Genomic DNA, 27,896 nt, shown 5'->3' with positions numbered 1-27,896 from the left:
AAACTTACTGGTTGAATTGCCTTGCATCTGGATGATACATTTGGATTCTTTGCTGGTTTCTCGGGAGTTGAAGGGCCGGACCCGAACAGCCACCTTCACGGAAGCCCCCGACATTCTGGTTGCTTGTAGTGCGATTGAGAAATTAAAAGTGAAGGGGTCAGAATCCTTCCAAGTTTACCTTCTTGCTGGAGTCTTCTAAAGAAAAAAAAAAATGCACTTTAATTATTTCAGCTAGTGCTTTCACAATGCTGTTAAAAAAAAGGGTTTGTACAAAGTGATTTGATAACTTCAGCTCTGTCCCTGCAAACACCCCCCCCATGCAACAAGCTGTCACTTCAAGGACAGAGCTAGAAATACACTTGACAGCACCTGCATGCTGTCTCCCTGTTCCAAAGTTTCTGTCATCCAAAGCAGTTTCTTTTGAAGCGTACAAACAGATTTGTTTTCATTACTTAATTTTCTTCCGAGAAAGAAGGGACACTAATACCAAAAAGATCTGGTTTCAACATGTGTTAGGCTTAACCTAACAAAGATAATTTTAGCAGTAAAGATGCAGCTGCTTGAATTTCAGAATGAGCTAGCTGCCACATACTACATGCCTACGTGCTCGAGCTGTCAACCCCTGCTGCCACAATGCCCTAGCAATAATCATAAAACTAACACAAGTGAAGTGGGCCAGCCCACGCTGACTTTTAGTACGCCCCATTCCAGTCAAAAGGGCGCAGGCAACAACCTTAAAGAACCCTTCACACTCCTGGGAAACCCTTCAAAGAAAAAAAAAAATCTTAACTACTTGCATATCTAATGATTAAAGGACGCACTACTCCATGGGGATGAAGAGGAAGCAAAAATTATCGCCTTTAGGGTAAATATTACTATCTGTATCTTCCGCAAATGTTCACCGGTGAGTTCATCTTCATTCATTATCAAAATACTTGTTCAAATATTCCCTACCACATCCAAATGATGCAGCGCTTTAACAGCAGGAAACTATCCATCTTACCCACAACCCAAACCTCAAGGCGCATCCATCTGAGCCAGAGGTGCAATGCAGAGCTGGAACACTTTGGTTCAGTTGTGCTGCCCCCAACCAGCCCTTACCATTAGAAGAACGTTTTCCACCTGATGTACCATTAAGGAGTTTAACTTACTGCCACAGGACACTGCCAGTACTGAAGTCTAACGAGGGCTCAAAAACCAGTAAGACAGATTCAAAGAAGTCATTCCAGGCCCAGTAAAAAAAAAAAAAAAGCTACAAGCCACAGGCTCTCAGAACCTGGAAGAGTAGATTGAGAAGGCATTATCTTTATATTTTAGCATGACATTTAAATACCTGTGTATGCTGAAGAAAGTATTCAGGGGCTAGGCGAAATCTGGTCTGACTCAATGGAAACATCTCTAACTTGAGTTAACACGGGCAGAACCCTTCTCTGCACAAGGCAGCAGGTCTGGCCTGGAAAACTGGAAAGCTTCTTTTATGGTTAGCTACATCCACACGCAACAAAACACTCATTTTAGTGTTGTAATCGCAATGTTGCAAGATGAGGATGTACTAGCAGATCAAAAGCACAAGTGTATCAGCTCTAAAGCTCTCTAGCTGGTAAAAATGCTTCTACACGCTTCGTTCAAGCGCTGACACACCTTCTTCACACAGAAGATTTCAATAAAACTGCATTCCTTCATTAATGCCATCACATGGAGAAGATGGAAATTAAATTATTCCACTGAGCAGAAGCAGCAATTTAAAGCGTTCCTTATTTTAGTCTGTACCTGAGGTGCCTCACCAGACTACATGATGAGGAACGTCCGTAGGAACAAGCCAACTGAATTTCAATGCCAGTGGTACAGCAAACTGGCAAGAATAACTAGTTGGGAGACAGAGACACTTGAGTGGCTTTAATAGTCAACTTGAACCATTAGAATTCTGTGCTAATGATAGCTGAAGAAGTTTCACTAAAAACCTAAACACAGACTAGAGCAGAGAGGTAATGGGAATGAATGATCATGGTTTGCAAAGCTTCAAGGAGATTCTGTGGTTGTTTTACAGAGGTTTTGTATAACAAAGCGTGTCGAATCTGCACCTTCATTATAACCTCCTGAGCGTCTGCAGAGTGGAAGTTTTGCTCTCCCTTCCTAATACAACCCTTGCATAAGTACCCACGCCCTCCCAGGGAAGCTAAGTGACAGACTAATCTGGATACAGCCAGCAGCATTATTCAACTGACCCCCAATATCGCTGCTACAGAACAGGAACGTTACTGAACGTGGTGGCCAAGTCGGCATTCTGCTTCTAAAGAACTCTATCAAGAGCAAAATCTCTGTTATTACCGAGTTCATAGCGTAGGGGTTTACTTGGCCAGACTGCAGAAAAAGATGGTTACGTGGAGTTTTCCGAGGGCGTGGCACATCACAGGAAGGGACAACAAAACACAAACTCACATTTCACAGATTTCTCAGGATGCAGATTTTGGCAACCCCGCCCAATACCATCTTGGTGGTTCTCATCTGTCTTTTCTCCATCTACCCTTATTAACATGAAAACCATAATTTGGTCCTTGTAGCAACCTGACAAATAAATGAACGTAAGTGCATTAATGAAGAGATTTAAAAACAACACAACGTGATCTTGTAATATGATTTAGGAAACTTAAGGAGCTCACAATCCCTTCATGTTGAAGTCTCACATACAAATATTTTTTTCTGATGCATTCACAGAAATACCTCTGAGTACTACATTAATATCTAGAGATAAGCAACAAGTAAATATAGGACGCTGCAAAACAGGCAATGGATTGGAAGAATCATCTACTTTTTTTTAAAAAAAATGAGTACCTCTAAACCAGGCCAACGTCCTGCCTGCCCCCAGAAATGCCAAAGTGCTGCCGGCAGCTACTTTTTAAACAGAAAACATTTTACAACTAAGAGCACCAGAAAGCACTCCCCATGCATGCCTGGTCCATGAGACACACTTGACTGCAGCGGAGGGGAAGGCAGGCACTTAGCGGAGCCGTGTCCGTTGGAGAAGTCTGATGCCCTTCAGGGCATTCTGACTGTTTTAACTGACCAGAAAGAAAGACAACTAAGGTAGTAAGTAGATTACATAAGAAATTATGTCTCTCACTAATATACTATCTTCTGCTTAAATGCTGTTTTATACTCTATATCACACAGAGTGCAACTGTACAGAATTCAATCACTTCTCGCCAACAAGAACTGGATGTCTGAGTCCTCTACAGGAGGCAGCACCATGCCACCACCAAGCTCTTTTCGGTGACCCAAGCGCAGAGCAGAATCCTCACTTAAGGCAAACTTTGAGGTTTAAATGGTAATTAAAGAAGATAAATCTTGATCTTTGCAGTGAAAATAAGTAAAATTACATTATCTACACACAGAGCAGAACATAGACTTATGGAGAAGAAAACAAAGCTACCAGTAACACAATGCCATGCACTGCTAGTCATTTATTCTCCTGGTAGTGACACGTTCAAAACCATCCCAGTGTTAGCATGGAACAACAGTTCTAGAAACTCATCCTGCTGCATGGGAAACATTTCACTTATTTGAAGCTTCTCTGCTCCAATCCTTTATCTCACATGATATTGGGCTTGGATCTCTCCTCCTCCTCTAGTACATACACAACGACACCTAACAAACAACAGTGAAACGGAGCTTTAATAAAACAGAGATCTGTACGGTACTGAATCAAGAGCTTCTGACTTCTACTCTTTTATTTTTTAATCCTTTAAACTACTGAAAGCAGTAACAGAAAACAGTTGGGGGTGATATCAAAACAGGATTCATTAGCGTGTGTTGAAAAACCTCAGGAAAGGAGCCAAATCAGCTTATGGCCACTGACAAGGAGAACCCTCACAAATAAAAGTACTTTCACAAAATGCTATCCCCGCTCCTCTCAAACAGCAGCTGAAGAACAACATGGTGATTGTGCAAATGAAATGTCCTCTGAAAGTGCCCTGAGCAACCTGACTGTGTTTTCATTTCAATCAACAGAAATCATTACTCCCCAACAAGCAAACCACACACTGAAATTAGGGGAAACTAATTTCACAAGTAAACACCAGATTCACAGCAAGAAAACATGAAAAGCACACCACCAGAGGTTCCACATGCGCCAGCTAAATGATAGCCTTGTTCGAAACTGAGCTGTGAAGAAACACTTACAGAACAGGTCGCAGAACCAACTACATTAGCAAAAAAAATCATTGGTAGACTTTTGAAGTTACTGACTTTTTCCAACCCTATCTTTTGTGCTCATTTAAAATTACATGGCATTTAATTTTGTCTCATTCTCAACTCTACTTTTCATAGCTGTAGTAAGCAAAATGCCTACTTGCTGTTGCCCACAGATTTTTGATGTTCAAAACACCACCTCACTATGCAAGATTCAGTTTTAATTAATAAGAAAATTAACCGAAAACCATTGAAAATGTTTTGTTTGTTTTTTAAAGTCTACTAACTGGCCATAATATTTTATAAAGGCATTACTGCCTTCATCACAAAAAATGATACAATAAGGCAAAGCAAGATCCAGTTGAGCAGCATCCCTCAAGTCAGAAATAAATCACAGCTGGTTTTTCATAGTTCACATTTCCTAGTAGTATCACTTAATAGTACCAAATACCATCTAAGAGCAGTAACAGGAGATGTAAATTGCAACGCAGTAAGCCTAAAAGTGTAACGCAGCCTGCGGTACAGATTTAGGAGAACAATCTTAAGAAAATGAAGCTGTCTGTTATATGTTCGTTACAGGCTTAGAAGGCTGATGTTCACGCTGGAATGAATCATTCTCCTAACTGGAAAAGGAATCTACGTGCTGCCTATCTTTAAATGTTTTTCCTGTATGAATCCAATTGAGAACCTAGTAAGGAAGTGAAATGCATATTTGATACACCACTGTCTGTAAAACAGGTAACAGGCAGCGTCTGAGAATTTACTGATCCCTATCAGCACAAAAGCAAACCCTACATATTAATTTTCCACTTATTTTAAGCTATTACTGGAAGATATCCACCCAATAAACCACATACTGAGATTTCATTATTAAAATATATCACTAAGCAAGTCATCTGAATACCCTGTTTTCTGTTATTCAAGCTGCCAAACTCAATGACACTGGTCAATCACCAGTCGGAGTCTCACAAAATTTGGTATGTATAAACAAATATGCTGTTCATTAAGACTTAAATCCTTGGATGTATTTGAAAATTCTGACAAATCAATTTATAGCAAGCTACAGAGCATACTGCTCTTTCCTGAGATAGTTACTAACAGAACAGGAATTCAAAGAATCAGACTATTTGTGTCTTCAGGTAAGGTCGTTTTTGTAACCACTTTGAGCTTGTTGCAATGTTCAGAATCTAGATTTGTACATTCAGATAAAGAAACACATGTCACAAACAAAGAAGCATCATTTTTATTCAACACGGCCAGCCACTGTGTCATATTTGTATAGGAAACTAACAATACGGTATGCCTACAAGAGAATGTGCTAACTTTTAAACCAAAAAAATGCTTCCTATGCTTGTAACTTAATCACTACGCCAGCTCTAAAGAAAGGACAGGAACAAGCACAGTGATTAGTATACGGAAAGTTAACAAAACAGCTGTTCAGAGCAGCAGGGGACGAACAAGGGGACAGCAGGGAATCCAAATTTAGGTCCCCCACCAAGGATCAGGTAGTGCTGACAGCCTGATATGTCAGCTGAACTCATACGGTATGAATTGCTATCTTAGTGCTTTGGGATAAAGCGATGATGCCAGACAGAACAGCGGCGCAGGATTTGGCTATGCACTGACAAATCAAATGCCATAAACAGATGGCTCTTTACCAACACATTAATGTACAATAATGAAAAGCACTGAGTTGAGAAAGAGCTAGAAATAAAGGGAAATATAATTTAAATAAATAGCGTGAACGTCTTTCAGTGCTTGGTTCTACATCTCAGAGCACAGCTACGAATTCGGTATCTGCGTGTGGTGAATTCCTGCTTGCTGGTCTCAGTTTCGTGCCCGTATTCTGCCCACGATCCCAAACTCCCAGGCCCGTCATCCCGCCTCGGCTCACGGAGGATTGTCAGCTCGTCATCCCAACATGGCTGCCTCTGGTTGTGCTGTGCGGGAGCCACGGACGGACCGCACTACCTCGAGGTGCCCAGAACCCAAGCGGACACCCTGAAAACCGCCCTGCTTTCGGCTCCTCCTCGCAGCGAGCGGCTGGGGCTCGCCGAAGGGGCGCTCGGCGGCCCGGGGTGGAAGAAGAGGAGATGAGGAGGAGGAGGAAGGCGGCGGCACCCGCGGCCGGGATGCAGGCGGGGACCAGACCGGGAAGGGGCCGCACCGCCAAGGGGAAAGGGGAAGGGAAGGGACGGCCGCGGGCGAGGAGGGGCCGGGGCCCCACAGCCCAGCCCCAGCAGCTCCCGGCCCATCCCCGCCCCCACCCGCGTTTCGGCACCGAGCCGCCCCCCAACCACCGCCCCCCGCCCCCCCTCCCACCGGGCCGCGTTCCCTCAGCGCCTCACCTGGGGGCGTCCGAAGGCCGCGGGGGGCCGCCGGCCCTGTCAGCGGCTGGGGAAGGCGGCGGGGCCGGCGAAGGGGGGGCAAAAGACGGCCGCCCCCATCACGCTTCGCTGCCGAGGCCGGGAAGAGAGCGGAAGGAAAGAGGAAAGGAAGAGAGGAAAAAAAAGGCCGCGACCGGAGGAGGGAGCGCAGCGATGCGCACCCCACGTCGCCGCTCCCACACTGACAGGAGCGCGGTGCTCTGCGCCGGCCCCGCCTCCGCGGGGGAGGGAGGAGCGTCCTGTCCGCCAATCGCCGCGCGCCGAGGCTCCCACCTCCCTCCTGCTCGCCTATCGCCGCGCGCCGAGCCGGCCTCCGCCCACCCCCCCGCAGTGTCAATCATAAGATTGTCACGTCCGAGGGCCAATCGAAGGTTCGGGAGGGAACGCCCTCACGGGAGGGCCCCTCCCTTTTCCTGAGTCAATCCCCCCCCACCGAACCCCGAGGACAGAGCGATTCGATTCCTCCGCCAGATCAGCCAATCAGAGCTCGGGGCGGAACCCGCGTCAGCCCTCCGTTAGCCTATAGCAAGCGGCGCCAGGGCGCGGGGGCCCCGCCCCGCTGTGTGCCTGCGCCGGCCTCGGCTGCGCGACGGCTGTGAAGGGGGAACGCGGCCCTGACGGTCCCCGCGTTCGTGCTACAGAGCGTGCTGGGAGTTGCCTAAACTGTATTTTTCTTGATTTTTAACAAATATATGTGGTTAAGTGGCGTTAGATAAGCTCGCATAAATAATTCTGTGTATCTTCTCAAAGAATAAAGTGATTTTTGTAGTAATAAATTCAGTTAAATTCCTCCTTTGTAGGAGTTGTTTGGTCATTTCCACTGCTACAAACAGCCCTACATTTTATCTTACAGAATTCTCAATAAAATAATTATTTTACCTGAAGTACTTTACTTACTTTCCACACATGCCATCACATACAACTCCGATTTAAACTTGAGAAGGTGTGGTGTCTGAGACGTCTGGCCTCAGAACAAGGTTTATTTTTGTTAGCGAGCTCCTGGCTCTTAATTACATTAATCAGCATTCACCGTCGGCTGCAGGGTTGTGGAAGAACAAGATGTTACTTTTGGGGTGGTGAATAGGGAATTTTCCCCCTTGCCAGCATTGTTTGTGCTTACCCCTGCAGTTATTCCTGTGAATAAAAAGCCAATGAATCGCTGCACAATAGGGAAATAGTGCTGTAGAAACAGCAAAGCAGAGGTGGTTTTCCTATGTCCTAAAAAATAACATTGCTTGAACTTCAAAGGACGTCATGTTGGTGAGACATCGCATTTAGTATTGTCATTGATGCAGTGTAACTCCACCAACTTCTGTTTCGGGCTATGCGGAATTAGGTGAATGATTTCTCCAGAGGGGGGAAGAAACCACTATGAAAACCTCTACAAACCATCAAAATAATGGGCGGGTGCAGTATTCCTCCACGGTGATTCATTTTACATCAGCAGTTTTTGTAATATTTCTGAGGAACGCTATTTCCTGCATCACTTTCTTGAAGTTATGGAAGTACTCACATGGAATAATTCCACTACGTTAGTTCTTCGGTTGATTGCTTACTGTCGTGAAAAATCTGCCAAGAACATTCAAAGAAAGTCTAGTTACGTGTCAAGGAACAAAACTGTAAAGGGCATATGACACATGCTCCACAAGATCTGGGAGGCAGCTCCCTGCAAAGGGAGACAGGAAAATTGCTCTTTAAATACCAGGTTATTTAGTTGAAAGGTGGTTGAATATGAAGGCAGCCTTCATCTACCTGGTTGTGCCACACCTTTTTAATTATCTCAGTTCAATTAGATCAGCCCTTGTTTTCGCTAGCTTTCTCAATATCCTTTTCAAAAGCCAGGTCTCTAAGTGTAATGTAGCATTAAACTACATTACACTTAGAGACTAAACTAATTTTTTTTTTTTTTTTAAAAAAAAAGTACTTAGGCAGAACACTGCAGTAGAATTCCACCAATTAATCCTGTTTAAAAGAAAAAATATTAGCATCCTTTCCCTTACTCCTTTCACGTGCATCTGACCAACATCCTGCAAAACTGTGGAGACTGATGCAATTCCCCACTGGCACGTGTGCATTTTAAACCAGCTTTTACAGTTTTCTGTCAAGAAAATGTTCATGTAACAAGGGTCCCCTGCACAGAAGTGCTCTTCAACTATTATAAATGAAAAATGAAAGCAAGCAATACTATGAAGAACTTCTTATATGCACTTGGTTATTTAGATCACTGAGTTACGTCACCTAAAGTTGGGAAGTCTATCTAAACACAGGACAGAGGATAGGCTTGAGCTAAGTAGTAAGGAAAAGGAAAGCGACTACATGGTAGTGCAATGCTCTCGGGGATTGTTAGAGTCAATCTGTTGCTGGCTAAGGCACCACTGTCATCCTGCCATTAAAAACATTAGCCTGTCCTTGCTGCCAGCAGCAAACAGTTGACTCAGATGTAAATTTGGTTATTACATAAGTGTAAATTGTGATACAATAGAATCAATTGCACTGAATTGTATTGCTATCAGCATCAGAACTCGCCCCAGTAATTTCTCTCGTCACATAACTACAGGGCAAGTAAAGACAAGTGATGCGATCTTGTAATGTCAAATTCTCCAAGAAAAGCACCTTTGCGAAGTGTACTGTAAATTAGCCCTTACTACGATGAGCAATTCACAGCTCAAAGTTTCCCAAATTCTGCAGATACATGTAAATATCAACTGATCATTGACATTTTCAGCACTTTCAATATTATGTCTCCTTACCTTATTGTAATAAGGTGCCGGTTTGATTGAAGAAAGTGACACATTAGTACGCAAGGCAAAAAAAAAATCCAAGAATCTGCAGGCTGCATTAAATGATTAAAAAACAAGAATTGTCAAGCAACTGATAGGCTTTTGTGGGAGAATTAATCTTAATCCATACTACCTTCAGACTTTCTTTTCAAGTACTAAAATATCCACTACCCTCTGAATGTCAGGCTTTTGAACCACTTTTGTACCCAGAGGGCAGCAATGGTACTTTTCATTTCTCTTATTAAAAATAATAATAATCATTCTGCCTATGAATGCTGAATGTGGAATAGTTTTGAGTTTTCCAAATAAAAATTTTAGCTACTTTATGTTTGCCTTCAGTAATATCTGCACTGATAAAAAATGTATCAATGATATAGATGGATCCCATAATTAGTCAGTAAGAGTTCAGTAATGTACTTTACTATTTATAGTCCTCAGGTCAAAATCTGGTATCATAGCAGAATAACTATAAATTCATATTGTGAAGGACATGGTCTCGGTTATTCCATCCTATGCTATATGTAATTTTTTTAATTTCTTTCTGTCAGACAACATTAAGAAAAACATCCTGAATTTGTTCCAACAAGCCTTTCAAGTGATACAACAGAACATACAACATACAGAGAGCAGACCTCAAACCCTGTATTGGATACCCTTATGCTCCCCCCCCCCCCTTGTGCTCTTCTCACTTTATAGGACTGGACCGCTCATGGTTGCCACAACATCCTTATTCAGAAGAGGAAGCAGCACATCTAACTTTTAGATTGCTGAAAAAAATGAGAAAGCATTTTGTCCATCTTTCTGATGTTTGTAATCTGTCAAGAAAACTAAAGCTGACAACATAAACTGCTACAGAAAAAAAATCAAGCCATAATGTGAAACCATTACAGTTTAGTCATCCTTCATTACAAACAGCTGAACAATTGTTCTCAGTCTAAATAAGGTGTAAATTCAGGGGGGTTTCTGGAGATTTCATGCTACAAGCCTCAAAAATTAGGTGATAGTGGAACAGTAAAGTTTTTCTTTATGCAAAAATCATTACCTTTATGGAAAACAAAACATCTTGAAAGGTATAGCTCACTGCATGCCCTTATAAAACATCCAGAAACCAGGATAGATTTGGATGCTGAATGACCGTTTGAAGATAAAAGCCTAACTTGCTTTGTTCCTTGACTTTTGGAGGGGGAAGAAGATTTGAATTTGTGGAAGGGGTGTGGATTAAGGAATTAAAACAGTCATAGAACAAACATGTCTGTTCCAATAGTCCACAGATTGTGGAACGCTCCCCTCCACCCTTGAGTAAAAAGAAAAAAAGAAAAAAATCAAAATTAACTTAGAATTACATACCCATTGCAAAGGCCAGCACTGGATTATATAAAGCCTAGCTAAAACTTCCCCCTGAAGCCTTGTCACCAGCTGTCAGTTAGCTATGAATAGGTACAGGATTCATCCACTTGGAAAAATGCTTTAGTTGGAAGTACTGCTAATAACTGTGTTCATGGAAGTTTCACATGAAATGGTTTATTATCCCCAGATCCTAAATCACTATCAGCAAACGTGTAAAAAGCCACCAATCATTTGTATTTTTTCTGCTTTCACTGACTGAAAGGAAAGACAGACGAAGGAAACACTTTGTGCGAGTGTGTATCATCATTTATTGTAGTTCAAGAGTCAGGAACTGAACAGAGGACACAGCGAAAAACATAAAAGAAAAACAACCTTTTTTTTACAGACTTAATTTTAAAACACTGTGGTTTCAAATCCTTTTTAAAAAGGAAATTCAAGTATCATAAGCAGGGGGCAGTAATACAAAAATGTTTGTGAATATTTTCTTTTTTTTTTTTAAAAAAAAAAAAAGTAATTCTACATTTGCTGCACCCTTTTTGCTTTGGTAAGGCCAAGCCATGGATACAAATTGGTAAGCAACATAAAAAATGACCCCTGCCCCAAACTGCAGCCTCCAAGAATAAAAGGATCTCTGTGGACTAGCTCTAATGGCTCAGAACTGTCATTTAGCATATATTATATTTGCAGCGTTAAAAGAATGGATTTTATTATTTTAAAAAGTCACTGAAGTCCTGGTATTCCCAAGCATCTAATTCTTGGCAGCTGCTGTAATGTATTTCTGTCTCTAGGCTTCTCAGAAATACCAGAGCCTCTAGATCAACACAGAGGGACATCTCAAATAACGGAACTTAAAATCCACGCGTCAAACCTTTGCCTTTTTGAAATCCTCATCTCTTCTAACACCAATTAAAAAACAAATATGCAAATATGTATAATATAAAAATACGATCCCAAGATTAACACTTTGTTGCAGGCACAGTTATCGCACAGAATATGTTCTTTTGCGGGCAGGGGAATGATTTTGTTTCTTCACAGGGATTTTTTTTTTGCATTACAAAAAAAGACAGCAGTGCAGGTTTGATGGGTGGATGAGGAAGAAGGGAGGGAAAGAGGAAAAAGTTACTGTAGCAGCAAAATGTCCAAGTTTCTAACCACAATCAAATTAACGGATATCCGGCTGTAAAAAATAAGGTTGAAGGGATGCTGCCCTGATCCATTCATCTTTGCTAAAATAATTCAGCTGTAAAAACTCCAAAACGTGACATACTGAAGGACAGTTTTGTAACATAAGCAACTTCCTAATTTGTCCTCCATGTTATTGACCATCGTTATCACTTAAATATATGTACAAGAATTAAGCTGCTTTTCTTCTCGTCCACATGCTTCTGGTCACTACTGCAAGTTAGTGCCAGTGGGCGTGCTAATCCCATCAATAACTTCCAAAGTGTATCTGCCCCACTATTAGCAGAACAGCCCACGCCCTGTTCTTCCCATTGGTGTTGGCGTGCACTGCAAGGGAACTCTTAATGGTCAGCATTCTGCTTGTCTCTCATCCAGGCTTGAATTTGCTCTTTAAGTTCTGGCACTAGTAATATAAAGAAGAAAAAAAAAATTAACTTGGCTGTTAAGTTTAGTTAGCAATACTAGTATAAGAAAGCTGCTTGTGACTAAAAGAAATTAATTTTCTAGAAATCTGATCAGGAATATCTACTATTATTTTCTCCTGTCAAAGTATTTTCTGCACAGCTTTCAGTTAATTTATTACTCATTTACCTATCATAGCAATACCCATTACCCCAGCAGTTATGAAAACAAGGGTAGTTTGTTTATTTGCAGAAAAGGGGAAAACAAGGAATGAACTTTTCTGTGCAAATTGAGATTAAACAACTGGTAGCTGTATCGAGGCCTCAACACTATCTTCTGAAAGCATATGGAACAAACTACACAAATCTCTTCCCCAGATCAACAGTGCCATGAGTAACTTAAAAGCCGGGCTACCTGGTTCCAGCATATTTTCTGTCAGTGTCTGACGATTGAAAGGATCGGTGGAGGAGTTCAACAGATGCCTCAGGATGATTGACCTGTCCATAATGGTTCCAGATGGCAACCTCACAGGATCAGTCATTAGAGTGTCCATGAGTGGATCTGAGGACACAATTATCTCAATCATCAAATTGAAAACATTAAATAAAACTTGAACCTGCACACAAGCCTACTGCACAGAACTGAGAATCAGAGTACCCAGTCAGGAATATTGCTGAAGGTCCAGAAAACAGATGAAAGTAGCAGCACATTTAAATGAGCAACAGATACGGCCCCAGTTCAGAAAAGGAAAAACAGTATAAAGGCTAAGCATTAGTTATTTTCACCATATCTGTATTTTTTTCCTTCCTGTTTTAAAGTGCATGTAATAAAGACAAGGCTAGGACTGGACGGTGCAATCCCAGGGGAAAACAAACAAAAACACCCTTTGGCTCTTTTCATGTACTTAGTCATTTAATTGAAATGGAGAAGGATGTGAGGCTCCATAAACAACACATAGTTTCTACTAATATATATTCATAATTAGAAGCAAAATAACAAAACAAGTCCCTCTTGGCCTAACAATTCAGTATTTAGAAAAACCAACTTGCCTCTGAATTCATCCGGAGCATCGCTGTAATCAATTTCTGCACGGGCATTCTTGGCAACAATTTCCTCCACTTTCTCTGCCAGCAGTTTGAATTTTTCTATTGCTATGGTTGACTTGATTCCAGCCTTTCTCATCTTTGATATGACCTCCTCAAAGAGCTCTTTGCTGTAGGACCTCTACAAGCAAAGCATAAAACTTTGCTGAGCTGTAGTATCCTAATACACCATAAAAATTCTAAAAACCTTTTAATGCTTTTTTAAAACTTCAGAAGAAGGGATCAATGAAACCTCAACATTACGTCAGACGGAGAAGTATGTACATAACACTTTATCTAGCACAAAAACGTCAACTTTGGGGGTATAATTATGCTTTTGTAAGAGTCATCACTACTGGAGAACTATTCAGGACAAAAAAAAAAAGAAAATACCAACTAATCAAAATGGTTGAGGCAGAGAGGCTGACTATAATCATTAGAACTGTTCCTTAGATAAAACATGTCTTGTCACTCCTGTCTGTATTCTTTTTTCTCACACGTCTTGGCAGAAAATATAGCGTAAAAGGTTTTTTTGAACCCTAGCTCTCCAACCGTATGTGAAGGCAGCAAGGAAACTGCTGTCTACACCAGCAGAAATACCCTCTAAGCACTTCTTGTGGATCTTCAGGATCATTAACATCCCAGTTCCTCCTGGCTGTAAGAGAATACCATAATAGAATAAGACTGATGCACCAGCTTTCAGTATTTAACATCAGGGAGTACTACGGGGATTATGTCACGATCACTTTGCCATGAAAGTTCAACTAGCAAGTCCACTACTGTTCCCTCAAGATGATGTGTTGGACAGATTACTTCAAAGGAAGAAGCAGTTTTCTGTGGAACTCCAGTGTTTGGAGTACAATTTATTAACCTCTCCAAAACAAAAACACAAAAAACAGACGCTGCAGCCACCTGCCATACAAAGTAGAAGCAGCGTACCCAAGCCTCTCAATGTGGTTGGTGTTCTCCCACGTGGTAGGAACCAAGTGACAAATCCTGGTAAAAGCACAGCTGACTCACTCGTTATCATTGATTTCTGTACACACACTTTGAAAAATTGAGTCAAGCCATGACTTAAAATCTATTGAAAACAATGGCTGGAAGTACAAGACTGTCCAGCCCATCCATGGTATTAGTGACTGCTGAAATGTGCTTTACAACAAAAATGATGAGTTGCAAGCTAACAGATACCATGCAGCTTGCTAGTGTGCAATGCAATACCGGAAATAGGTGATAACCTCCTCCTAACACCTAAACCAACCCATCTGCCAAACTAGTAAGGCAACTTCTTGAAGTACTTATGCCCGCTTGCCAGCTGATGCAACATGCAGCACGCTGCAGGACAGCAGCCTGCTGCTCCCACCGTACACCTACCTGGTACAACATACAGGGACTGACTGCACATCCTATAGCTTCAACTTAAACAATCGTTGCTTTCTTGTAAATAAAGCATTAGGCAAGAACTTTTGAAAGCTGCTTATCTTCTGAAGACAGCATTTGCTTTTCACTTGGCAATGCTATGTTTTGGTATCAGCCTTTTAGTAGTCTAGACAATGTTCTTTTAATAAAAATTATTTACACAGTGCAAGGCTGAGTTAAGTCACAGAACATAACACAGTGGGTCTCACAGGTTTCTATTTTCTTTGGGAAATTCAAAATATTCAACACAGTCCCAATTCCCTCACGTATACTATCTCACTCCATGAAATACCATTCGCTACGTAGGACACACGGTGCCCACCCAAACTCCTTACTAGTCCACAGAGAGCAGAACTATGGCAACATGTCCAGGGCTTTGTAAATGTTTCCAAATTCCTGCTAATACGTGCTAGGATTTGAAATGGGGCATGTATCAAAATGCTTTTAAGAGATGCTGCCATGATCAAGCACCTTTTTTTATTTTTAAATACCAGTAGCAGTTAACCAGTTGGGCATTTTCTTACTGCTTCTTTCCTGTCACTGACAGTTTCCAAGCTATTAGTCACCCCCCCCAGTTTTTATGAAGAGGCACTTTGTTATTTAAGCTTTATTCCAGTTCCCACACCAGCAGGCTTCTTTCTTTTTAATCCCTACGTCATTGCTGTGCATTTTGCTGTAGCTAGCATTGATGAATGAATGATGGACAACATTCTCACTCTCATATATACCGAGCAGCATGAAAAATACCCTGCATGCTCATTACACACACACACTCACAGTCTGTCTCAGGAGTGTTACTGACAGAAATTATTACAGAAAAAAGATCGTGAATCACCTCTGCTATCTCTGCTTCACCAGACATGCAAATACAGCGTTACGTATTGTAAAACTGCTTCCACTAGAATTTCAAGTAGCCATGGATAATGCTGTTTGTTCCTCTGGATTTTGAAAAGTTTGTGTTATAAAACATAGGCATGGACAGAAGCAGTTCAGTAGTTTAACTAACATATCATCTTTACAAGAACACAGAGGTGAGCAATGGCTTATCTATCTCAAGAATTAAAATCCTGTTAACATTCTGGTCTAAAGACTACCATTGAGAAAGCACACTGGCAGTACAAAGGTGTCTTAAATGTCCCTTTTATGCTCAGTTTTGTCAGTTTACTACACAGACATTCAGTAAAGTGAATACAATTTGGAAACAGCCTAGAGAATCATTTTTGGATTGTTAAAAGAGGCTCTTAGTCTCAGCTCTGCTTATTTTGTATTTCTTGATGAGGAAAGGGAAGGGGGAGTCAGAACTCCTTGCATGCTTCATTTTTCTCTCTTGCAAAATCAGGACAAGGTACTTCCACTACATTACAGTGAGGCAGTAGCTAATAAACAACTAATGCTCAGAAAGTTTCCTGGGTATGTGAGGTGCTATGGAAGTTTAACTGTCTCCAAGGGACAAAACGCTTGGCAAACATACCTATCTACAAAGACCATAGAGAATACGAACAGAGATGATTTGCTGAAAGAAAATAAATTGCAAACACATATGACAGAAACTAGATGACAGCATACAAATAAAATGAAACTCTTCTAGAGAATCCTGCAAAGTCCTGTTTGTCCACAACACTCACTCTTCCCCCTTATCTTTTGGGAGCTCACCTGATCATCAGCAATTGCTTTAGCAAAACGAGCACAATCTAGCTGTAGATAAATATCAGTCAGTTGGTCCAACAGCTTCTTTGGTTCGAACCCGTATTTCTCAGGGTTTTCGACTTTTAGGTCACGGCACTTTGGGCCACATAGTTGCTGCAAGTTAAAGTTCAACATAGCAGCCAATCGTGGTCCAAGTTCCTGCAAGACCAAAAGTAAAACACATCACAGAATGAAGGCAGAGATAAAGTAGATTATCATGAGATTTGCATACAACAAGATCAGAAATTATTAACCAATACAATTATTTAGTCGGCTTGCAGGAAGTATCTTTTCTTTATGTATGCTTTCCATAAAAAAAGCAATGCACACAGCTTCTGTCTAGAAGGATCACAACATCTCAGAGACTCAAGTAATGCTCTTAACACCAAATAACCTCGAGAGCAATTAGATTTCAATGCAGTTGGAGAAAGGTGAGGTAAAGGGAGACAGAGGACCACCAAACATTTCCAGAACATTATCCAATAGCAGAGATATTAAGATAAACTAGGAACTAAGTTAACTCTGAGCAGTACTTACAGGTCTGAGAAAAGGCTTTTGAACCTGCTTGGTAAGGATATGGAACATATCTACAGTTTCTGTTGCCAGGGCGAGATATGAACGAGAGACACGCTCATCCTGAGCAAGTTGTGACTGCCGAGCCTGCTGCTGATCCTAGAAAATAAATATTGAGTGGTTAAAAAGGTTACATCCACAGAATTTCCTTCCTTATCACCAAAAAACCTGAACAGCCACAAAGCTAACATGATCTAGGAAGGCAAAAGAACAGACTGCAATTCAAATCCACAATGCATTTTTAACTGAAGACGCAGCTTACTTTTACTACCTATTACTAAACAGAAGTCTACACTAATTTTCCAGAATTCTGCAACACCAGAAGTGAATACAAATGGTATCACAAGACTCCAAGTTTAGTGAGTCTGCTTACATCCTGAAACTGCTCCTCACAACTACAACACTGTGTTATGTTTTCTTTCCATCCAAATGCCAATACTTCAAAATCAGCCTGGAATCTGAGAGTCAAGAGAGGCTTTTCCTAATTTATGTACCACCATAATAAACACGTTACACTGGAATACTCTGTAGGTTACAAACCAGATCATTTTGTCACCACAGTAATGGCTTTGCCTTGCTAGCAGGCATAAACAGGAACAAAGGCTTCAGAAGAGCAAACCAGAATTAATAACACAAGATTTAACAAACAAGATCTTTATAACTTTTCTTTTCAGACTTTTTAAAATTGATAACCTTAAAATAGAAATACCTGACATTGGTGGGTTAACACACAATTATTGTTAAATCAGGCTACTATCTGAGGTTCAGTACTCTAATTGTCTATACCAAATCTACACAGGATCAATGCATTAACAAAATAAAAGCGTTATTTCCTTGAAGTCAATTCAACTGGCGAGCATCTTCCAAAACCTCCTTCAAGAAGGTTCAAGTCTTAGTTTCTCCATTTAGTATTTTAAGTGCACAGCAATTTAAAACTTTTTATTATTTCCACGTCACACACTCGGCCAGCCACAACATAGCTATGCAGAAGGATGATTTTTTGCAGAATGTCATCCAGAGTGACCACAGCCATACTGGCAGCAAGAAAAAGCATTGAGAACTGCTTCTCATGAGCAGCTCTTTGGTGCTGCCCCTTATTAAAAAAAAATAAAAATGGTCTTGTATTGAAAAATTAAAAATAAGTAAAGGGCACTTTGAAAAACAGCTCTGTTCACCCTGGGCAGCAGGTCCCATTGTTCTTTATTCTTCATCTCCTCTTGCACTTCATGGATACGTTTTAGGGACTCCAGACTCTCATCCAGCAAGAAAGTTGTGTCATTTATCAGCATGTTGATGTAGCGAACAAACTGCTTCCCAGAGCTGAAAACATTGAAACACAGTTATCACTGCAGAGTAGATGGGTGTGCAGAGCAGACTGCAACCCCAGCAACACACCTGCTGCACTGTATATTCTGAACAATGACCCCATTCCCCAAGCCAAGTTGATTGTGATGTCCAGAGCTCAGCTTTAGAAACACTCCAGTTCTACTGGAAGGGGCTGTCATTTAAAACGCAATGGAAAGCAGCATCACCCATTCCCAATGGTAATGGCCTCCTCAGCAGATTGCATGAAAGTAAGCAGCATCGTACACAATTTCTTACTCACTTGAACTCTTCCATAAATGTACCATGGTGAGCTATATTCTGCCAGAGGCTTTTGAAAATGGTGCTGATGTGGTAGCGGATTGTAAACTTGTCGTAGAACTCACTAGTTGCTCCAGTATGTTCAACATCTGAAAAAGAAATCAGATCCCAGCACTGAAATCAAAACTCTTTCCCACCAGGATTCCCTACATCTAATAATAATCATTTCCTACTGTCTCCCATGTGATGACCTTGAAGCACCAAGCTTTAAGAGATTAAATTCAATTCCCATTCAGAAATCTCCATCATAATCCCTACTGAAAGGAGCACTGTCCATTATCTAATCCAGAACCAACCTCATTCCTGAAGAAAAGCCTCAGAAAACACACTTTCTGCTGTATTCAATTCTACTTTGTCCTACATGCCTAAATTTCAATGCTAAAAAAGCACTGGAAACATTACAGCAAAAATAGTTCCATGAGTGCAAGGACACTGAGAAGCACATAAATTTACAGGACTCTCAAAACCACTGTCAGGAAGTTTTAAATCCTAATGCTCCCTTACAAAGCCTTCAGGTTTGGAATCTCTGCATGACACAAGCAATACTCTCATCAAGCTGCAGTTTTAGCGCTGTCAGCGCACAGCACCTGTGGAAGGACTAGAATTCTCGAGGTTCCCCCTAATGCTAGTTTCACCTGATTCCTGAGCAGCAAAGCCTTGTCTTTCCAAGATCTATACTGAGGGTTCTTGTGTTTTTTTTTTAAGGTCACAACAGCCAACACAGACTTTTGTCCTATAATACTCATTGCTTTCTGTACAGTCACAGAACTATAGAAGAAGCGCTTACCTGTGTAAAACTTCATCAAGGAGGGGACCAACAATTTAGTGGAGAGAGGATGATTCTCAATCATTTCAAAGAATTTCTGGGTCCGGGGCTGAACAGCTGGATTTGTCATGAACATCACCTCCACCAGCTTGGCTACTAAATAAGGATTTCGGATGTAGTTCTGGTTGCACAGCATCACAACAAGGAACATGACTATGTCCTGAGTACAGGGCTCATAAAGCACCTGAGGAGCATATCTGAAAGGAAAGGATGAGGAAAATAGAGTGAAAAATCTCAACCCTGTATTACAAACAAAGGATTTGCCACATATATCAAGTGAGTTCAGATATCTCTGATCTCATAGATCTCTGAACTTCCTAAAACAGGAGGAATTTTTTTTACTCAGAGGGCGGTGAGGCACTGGACCAAGTTGCCCAGAAAAGCTGTGGAAGCCCCATCCTGGGAGGTGTTCAAGGTCAGGCAGGATGGGGCCCTGGGCAACCTGGCCCGGCAGGTGACATCCCAAACGTGGGTGGAACTAGGTGATATTTAAGGTTCCTTCAAACCCAGCTCATTCTATGATTTCATGGTCTCATTAGCAATAGGAGAAACTGAAGTCATTTTACTGTCGTTTCTGGCTATCTCTACAGAAGAGATTCCTCTTCCAAGATGTCTTGCCAGCTGTTCACCGGCAGCTGAATTTTGGCCTGATTCCAAACATTCTCTTCTGAAACAGTGTCATATTCTCTTGTTGCTTATCATAGTAGCGCTTCATAGCAAATTTGGTATAACAGCACCTCAGAAAAGGAAAAGCAGCCATTAATCTGCTCCTCGTACACAACAGCAAAGTCTGAATTTGAAGGCATGTTTTCTGGAAAAAAGTAACCAACTTCAGATGTTCAGAATTACACCCAAACAGCATTCACACCTGTCCTAACTGCTAAAACTATACAAATAAATTCCATCCCATCAAATCTATAATAGAGAGGATTTTATACTTCATAAGCCATGACTTCTTTAAAATGTTCTTCTAGTGATGATTAACCCTAACATGAAATTAAAAGGTCTCAAGCTCCAAACTACATAACTCCAGTAACTGCAGAATAACTAGCAAACTACCTTCACACCCTGAATTTGCGTGCACACCACCTGTTACAGGGGTAAAGAGCAGTATAAATTTTATTCAGAAATCACTTCTACTTACTGTACAATAAAAAATAAAAATTCAGCAACATCTTCCACGTAAAACTCAGGCAATGCTGCAAATACTTTCGGAACTTCAGGAGTTAAAGGCAGCTTTATGCTGTAGAATGAAAGATGCAACAAAGAGAACAATGAAATATCAGGGTTAAGTAGGGAGTGTCTTGGGTTCTGTTACAGAATTCACCTATGGGAACACTTTACAGAATATCTAACATTAACTTTTCAAAAATCTACACCAGTGCTTCAGATCTACTAACCCCACCTGAGGGTTGCTTCCCACCTACTACAAATAAGACACATATTCCATACAAGAACGTATTGTCATTGACAAAGATTAATAATGAAGCTTTTACAGAGGAACGTAGGCAGATACTGTAAAAAAAAATAAAACTCTAGAACAGCTAAACTCAGTAAACAGTCTACCATGATCAGAAATATCTTAGAAACAATTTACACAGATAATCCTGGCACTTACTTGGGATAGGCAGGGTCGAGAATGCGAAGCATCAGCTGAATAACCATGCCATAGAAATTCAGACATCTCCTGAGGAAGTTCTCATCCAGCAAACCAGCGTCTGCACAAGCCTTGCACCTCACCAGTTTCTGCAGAAGATACAAACAAAAACTATTCCAGGGAAAGACAACATAATAGGAAAGGAAGACCAGACCTAAAGCTGAATCAATGTAATTGTGAATTATGACAATTGTACAGAGGTCTCTTCTAAAAATATGCACTTAAAACGAGGCACTTAAACCTCAACATAACACAAAATGCAGGCAGTTGCATGGACAGACCCTTTTACTAGCTCTAAGGGAACAAAAAGAAGTAACAGAGGTGCCGAACTAGGAAAATGTGCAATTAAAGTCATGTTGCTGATACAACTCAGGAAATTTTTATGAACTTATACGAGGAAGACTTAAGGAGGACAGACATCTTCATAAGAGGACCTCCAGTGTATTCACCTTTCCAAGAATTCTACATGAGATGAGGGGCTTGAGAGTTCTCTCTCCCACTTGGGCATGGGCTGCGCATAACTACCCCTGATCAAATCACAATTCCTTTGCTGTTCTCTCTCCAGCAAAAACAGTATTTTCTTCTTTCTCAGGAATACTGGCTAAATTAATCTTGGCATTACTTCAAATTTTAAAGTCACAATTCACATGATATTGTGTCATGACCACCACTTAGCACAGTCAAAATAAGCTTTAACATGCTCACGTGGTTCATAGTTTCCTGAAAGTGGTGCTTTTGAATCATTACTGTGAATTTGTATTTAAGCACTGGGACAAAACAAACATACAGACAGTTTGACAAAGGCATTTTGTTGTGATCCAAATCACTTACAGACCTTAAGCTGTGTCTTGCAGCGTTTTAGCATTTCTCGATGCCTAGTAGCCAGAGGGGAATCCTTCCATTGACTTTCATTGTTTTTAAGATCTTCAACAGTCCTGAAAACATGCAGTAATTGGTTATCATGACAGAGGGGATACGTATTGCCATCTGCAAGGCATTTAACCTACATAACTGCTAAATAAATAGGAAAGACTGAAAAAAGTGGGGGGAAATAACAATTATCTTCGCAGAAGATATTCACCATAATCACAAGAAAAATAAACTGCTTTTATAAATGCAGATGTAACATCTGCACAGCGTGCATTCAAATGGACTATATACACTAGCTTCAACATACCTGCCCGTTAGACAAATCAGAACACTGAAAAGAACAATGGGCTGAAACAACACAAAAAGGATCTATCCTGCCTCGCAAACTGCTTTTAGTCACCGTATTTAAAATACAAATTTTCTTTTTTTCATAGTCCAGTCCACAGTCACTCTAAAGGAACGTTAAAAGGACGTCATTAAAATTAAACCTGACACACAGAAGGGCTGATCTTGTTAACAACTGAATATTTAAATATCTCTCACCTTCTAATATCTGAAAATAAAATGGAAAGCAATCAACTAATGAAGAAAAACGTGTGCTGACAACAGGACTTGTTAAAAAAACACAATACTTTCCCTTTCTGATGTCAGGTGCAAGTCTGCATCCTGGGCATCTTCCCATTCTCTACTGCTGTTAAGACTTGGCAGCTTTGTTCTGCCCTTCTCATCCTCCGCTCCCCATAAAACACAAGTTTTGCAGAGGAACAGTATAAAACATGAGTAGTCTGTGGTCTCCCTGCCAGACTAAGGGCCAGTAAATCAAGATGGTTGATATTACTGCCCTTCCCTTACCTACTTTGTCACTCTGCCCTATATAGAGAACTTCAGTGCATGTTATACACGCACACACACACTATTAACATAGACAAATCCTGCTTACTCCTATACCTTAACTCTTTCTAGAAGGGCAGCTGATTAGAACAAAACTCAATATACTGAACTATGTGAATACAGTCCCTTTTCCTCCCTTTTCTGAACACAAATTCCTTTCCACATCAACCTCTTCCTACAGCAGGAAAACATCCAGTCTACTTTCTTTATTACCAACATCTAAGTACGTTGTCTGGTTTTGCAAGCAACTAGGCAACCTATGGAAAATGCTGAGCACTAAGCTCCTATTGAAGTCAGTGAAAGCCAAGAGCTCTTCAATGCACTGTAGCACTGCATGGAGACTGCTGCGTAGGCAACTCGTTTTCAACAACTCTAAATAAGGAAAAGAAATAACTTCTTCTTCAAGCCAAATGTGTAGCTTATTTACAAATAATTCAGTCTGTTTATTTGAAAATATTTTTTTCTTTCAAGTATACTGACCCTTCCTGCTCTGTTTTCTGCAGCTTCCCAAGTTCTTGGCCTGCATGAGCTTTAAAAACTAGAAATGAAATCACTATGAATGCAGTCCAAAAATCCTGTAATGAACTCATGGTATTACTGCCAAGGAACATTTACCAAAATGCAGTGAGTGCAATTATAAACAATGGAAAATACTGATGATACAAAAAATTGTTCTAATTTTAACAGAGTATTCTTCGAGGTTTAGCAACTATAAAAGTCTATTTGGATTTACTCCAAGAGAAATGGAAAACAACAGTATCTTCAAGTCAACATCATAACTTCTATTTATAATTTTTAAAGTGGTAAACCACATGCTGAAAGACATGTACATCCGTAATACTAGGAGTTTACTGTTGAAGCCTTTTTACAGATAATACAATTAGTTAATCCACCTTGGAAATGAAGGGAACAAGGCAAGTATCTTGTGCGAAACACAAAACAGCACAAGCACAGTTAATGGTGTGCTGTTTCTGAAACTGTAAGTCATCTGCATGACTTCTATTCATCAGACATGTAAACTTACATGCAATCCTATGGCTACGCCAAAGGACACACACCATCAACCACACACCATATTAAGCTATAATAAATAGTGTTAAATAATGTCATGGAATCTAACATACTCTGAAGATCAATCCAATCCGCTTTTAAATGGAATGGGCTTCTCACCAATTTGAGCTGCCTTGTGTAAATAATATCCTCCCTCCCATTATTACTTGCATTCCTGATGCAAGCCACAGTCCCTCAATGTAAGCAAAATCCATAACTGCCAGAAGCATCAGATTAACAAATGGTTACAGATGATCTGACAATTTTGAGTAAAGTTGTTGCTGATTATTCCCATTTCCATTAAGTTCGTAAGACTTGCCATCATGGCGAAAAAAAGACATTGGTAGAACAGCAGGGGATATACTACACAATTAACAGGTTCTAACCTGTTGAGTTCCCTGATGGCCCGCAGTCTACGAATGTACCGACGGCAGCTTGGCAGGATGGAGAGATGATGGGCATGCAGGGTTAAGAAGAAACATTCTGTTGGAAATTTCGGCTCAGAAAATGGAGACGGATCCCTGTCTAGAAAAACAAACAAAAAAGCAGTGTCAGTGAAGAAGTTAACAAATGGGCTGTGCCTCATGTAGGGGTGAGACCTTGAACTCATCTTTCTTTACATCAAGAGCGGCCAGAATCAAGAGAAAAAAACACATTTAGGAATAGGGTAACTATCTGCTAGAATCAAGCACTTCCATGTGCCTCCAACAGCAAAAACAAAGCAGAGTTAATGTTCAGAATACACTCAATAAAGCACTCACAAAGCTCAGCAATCCAGGCTGCAACATCCTCCATTGTTGCTTTCACTCTTGTCTCATCTGTTGGGAGGTCAATACGACACCTGGGATGAAATATGTACATGGGATCAACCGTTTCCAGCTTTATCTTCGTACTTAGTTGCTGCAGTACCCATAGGAAGTTGAGCATAAAACCATCTGTAGATACCAAACGGTCATCAGTCTGTAGAGTAAGAGAAAACAGTTCAAAATCTAAGTTTAGAAATCCAAGGATATTTTCTGATGCTTTAATAGTAGTCAAAGTATATCAACTCAACAAAAGGGATAAGCGGGTAAGAACATGGATCTGTAAGGCCTTCCTGACAACTGGAAGATCATTTACTAACATATATTGTCTTTTTCTTTCTCTATGGTTCATGTTCAAACAGGCATTCTCAGTAACATTAAACAAACAAAAGTAGTAGAAAACATTAGAAATGAAAAGGGTTTAAAAGTGTTTCTTTCAGAAATGGTTTGCTACAGGTAGTCAGCAACAGATGTTTCAAATAGTTGCTGAGCTTCAATTTGTAACTTCTGTCCTAAACGTAAAGTTTCTATTCTTCATTGGAATTTCAAAGAAATGAAGTGATGGATCCAAATGTTTGCTTTTGAAATTGGAGTTGAAGACAACGATTCAAACTTCAATTGTTCAGAATTCATGCACAAGAAGTAAGTGCAATACATTAATCAAACTATGACAAAAAAAATGCCCTGGTCCTTCACTGGAACCACACCAGCTCATATCTGCATTACACTTTTTACAGGACCACACAAGCAAAGCTTAGTAACTTACCAACTGGGGAAAAAGGGTTTTTAAACACAGCCAGCTGGAAGAAAACCCTCAGACTGGAATGTGTTTGTTTTGGGGGGTGAGGGGAAAGTTATAAAGCAGAATCCTTGTTAATGAAGTAACATGTCAGTCCCAAGGGAGGAAATAACACAAGTTGATCAAGTACGTAGAACAGGATTATTTCAGAAATGGGAAATGCATTGAAAGAGGTGATGACTGATGACGCAGCTTCTTGCCTGCTTTAGTATAAAATCGAAATTCTTTTGTATTCCATTCAAGAACCACCATTGCACAAGGCATCGAGTACTAGATCTGTAAGTCACAGGAAGAGCTTTTCCTTTATTTACCTGCATTTGTGCCTTCTTCATGTTGGCATTGACAACAGCTGCCATGTAACTCAGAGCTGCTTCTCGAGTTTCACCATTCAGTAAAATACTGTGTAAAATCTTGAACAGTTCTTGCTGGAATTTCAAGTAAACATCGTGTCATGTCGCACACACTTTTCAACATTTTATTCCTGCTATCTATTGCTCCATATTTTTATGTTCTACAAATTCCACTCACTACAGCTACTGCTATGATCTTATTTGTCAGGATTGTATGGATGCAACATTACTTACAGAAAGGATGTATATGGAAGACAAGCACATAGAACTAATATAGAAGTTGTTGGGTTTTTTTTGTTTGTTTACTCATTCTAACTGTTCGAATACTTTCTGAATTGGCTTACAGCCTTAGAAAAAGGCCTGTAGTGCTCATCAGCTTTTTTTTCTTAATTCCCTTCAGCCATATCCTAACAGATACCTTGTTAACACAGAAACTAGATTTTTTTATATATTGTATTATTCATCTACGTAAATACTCTCCCCTCCAAAACCACAATATTTTTGCAGTTGTTTACACACAAGGACACTTACCCTTGCTAATTCCAGGTAATGTTGCAAGGACTGGCTAACAACCCGGGTGTTTTCAAGCGTGATGGCAGGCCCTGAGAAGTACTTTTCAACTACTTTGTTCTGAAAGTGGAATGAACATTGGCAAACATATTAAACACATTAAAAATAAAACACAGTACTGTCAACTTCCTTCTGTAACACTTACATCATCTTCAGCAAAGACAGAGAGACTGAAGAAGGCTCCAAGATAGGAAAGTCTTTGCAGTTCTCTTCCTGCACCTGTGCTTAACGATTTAGGCAGCCACAAAGGTAAAGAGACAACCTAGAAAATCAGAGAAAGAGCAAGTTGACCATAAAGATGCCATGTCAACTCCTTTATCTGCACTGTCACTATTCAGTGTTTTACCACACACCCTTGATTCTTCAAAATTCAGTCATACTGTTCAGTAAATGGGAATTCTCAGCATTTCAGAAATCTAAGCAGCTTAACTTCATTCTAGTTTTTCTAAGTTCTCAGGGAAAAGGACTCCCTTTATGAATTTAAAAGTAAACTATTATTTAGCAGGAGACATTACATTAGTCCCTCTTTCGAGTTCTAAGGAAGGTTATAAATGGAGATTGAATCAGCTAACAAAATAAGTTACATGATTCATTTAACTTGAAAATCAGCCTGGATACACTTACCAAACTGCACATGGGGTGTGTTTTCCCAAACTTGATTTCACAAAGTTCACATAGTGCCTATAAGGAAAATACAAGAAAAATTACTTGTGTGTGCAATTCTTAGGTAACCTGTCTGCAAATAACAAGATAAACATTGCAAACTGCTGAAAAAAGAGCCAAACCTTTTTCCCTTAATCAGTGGGAAAGAGGACCAAAAAAAAAGCTAGAGCACACCCTGCTCCCATTTTTGTTCTTACATCTGTTCCAAAAAGTTTCCGTCTCAAAAAAGCTAACATCTCACCAGATAATAAAATATTGCACTTATTTCAAAAATTAGCTGTGCAAATTATTTGCTTGTTCAGAAAATAACAATAGCTTTGCTGGGCACCTGAACTGCCACATAAAAGTCATTAACAATAATAAATAGAGCAATTGTACTATACATACACCAAGGCCTTTGTCTTTTGAGTCAGAGTGGAAAAATGTCAGATGAACACAGTAGCCAGAAACAAAGAATCCTATCCCAGATCTCTAACTCACTTTCAACTGCAGCACAGAAAAAAGAAAGCAGTTATAACAGACCATTCTGAAAACACAAAAACACTGTAGGCTTTCACGTATCCTGCTTCTCCTGAATTGTATTTTCTCATACTTCAATTACACTGCAGCTAGTAACTATATTCCTTCTTTTTGATGCAAACTGTGCCCACTAAAGATGACCAAAACGGAGTACCATTTTCAAATGGCCCTTACTGTACCTGACAGCCAAATTTACAACAGTTTGCAA

At 40.3% G+C, this 27,896-nt stretch overlaps 2 protein-coding genes across 14 annotated transcripts in view; both read right to left on the bottom strand.

Moving 5' to 3' along the window:
• The window catches only part of KIF1B (kinesin family member 1B), a 94,978-nt gene extending 88,223 nt beyond the window's left edge, over positions 1–6,755 (bottom strand). For 5 of the 11 annotated variants that reach the window (XM_035344644.1, XM_035344649.1, XM_035344648.1 and 2 more), the window contains exons 1-2: positions 6,537–6,752; positions 9–195 (exon numbers count right to left, since the gene is read on the bottom strand). In XM_035344644.1, the coding sequence (XP_035200535.1) occupies positions 9–114 (106 nt within the window). In that variant the 5' untranslated portion in view covers positions 115–195; positions 6,537–6,752. Of the gene's footprint in view, positions 1–8; positions 196–6,536 lie in introns of all 11 variants that reach the window. The other 6 variants (XM_035344652.1, XM_035344653.1, XM_035344651.1 and 3 more) reach the window with 3 other exon arrangements.
• A 4,232-nt stretch (positions 6,756–10,987) lies between these two features.
• UBE4B (ubiquitination factor E4B) overlaps positions 10,988–27,896 on the bottom strand; it is a 39,741-nt gene continuing 22,832 nt past the window's right edge. For all 3 annotated transcript variants that reach the window (XM_035344657.1, XM_035344658.1, XM_035344659.1), the window contains 17 exons: positions 27,131–27,187; positions 26,652–26,768; positions 26,468–26,566; positions 25,898–26,011; positions 24,746–24,944; positions 24,371–24,509; positions 22,009–22,108; positions 21,135–21,262; positions 20,661–20,759; positions 19,478–19,713; positions 18,653–18,779; positions 18,222–18,366; positions 17,011–17,145; positions 16,441–16,632; positions 13,336–13,510; positions 12,701–12,847; positions 10,988–12,287 (listed from right to left, as the gene is read on the bottom strand). In XM_035344657.1, coding sequence (XP_035200548.1) covers positions 12,226–12,287; positions 12,701–12,847; positions 13,336–13,510; positions 16,441–16,632; positions 17,011–17,145; positions 18,222–18,366; positions 18,653–18,779; positions 19,478–19,713; positions 20,661–20,759; positions 21,135–21,262; positions 22,009–22,108; positions 24,371–24,509; positions 24,746–24,944; positions 25,898–26,011; positions 26,468–26,566; positions 26,652–26,768; positions 27,131–27,187 — 2,271 coding nt within the window. In that variant the 3' untranslated portion in view covers positions 10,988–12,225. The remainder of the gene's footprint in view (positions 12,288–12,700; positions 12,848–13,335; positions 13,511–16,440; positions 16,633–17,010; positions 17,146–18,221; positions 18,367–18,652; positions 18,780–19,477; positions 19,714–20,660; positions 20,760–21,134; positions 21,263–22,008; positions 22,109–24,370; positions 24,510–24,745; positions 24,945–25,897; positions 26,012–26,467; positions 26,567–26,651; positions 26,769–27,130; positions 27,188–27,896) is intronic.

This window comes from Oxyura jamaicensis, chromosome 21 (genome assembly GCF_011077185.1).
Source record: "Oxyura jamaicensis isolate SHBP4307 breed ruddy duck chromosome 21, BPBGC_Ojam_1.0, whole genome shotgun sequence".
Lineage (NCBI taxonomy): Eukaryota > Metazoa > Chordata > Aves > Anseriformes > Anatidae > Oxyura > Oxyura jamaicensis.
The sequence above is the reverse complement of the archived record's forward strand: the minus strand, read 5'-3'. Positions and strand labels throughout refer to the sequence as shown.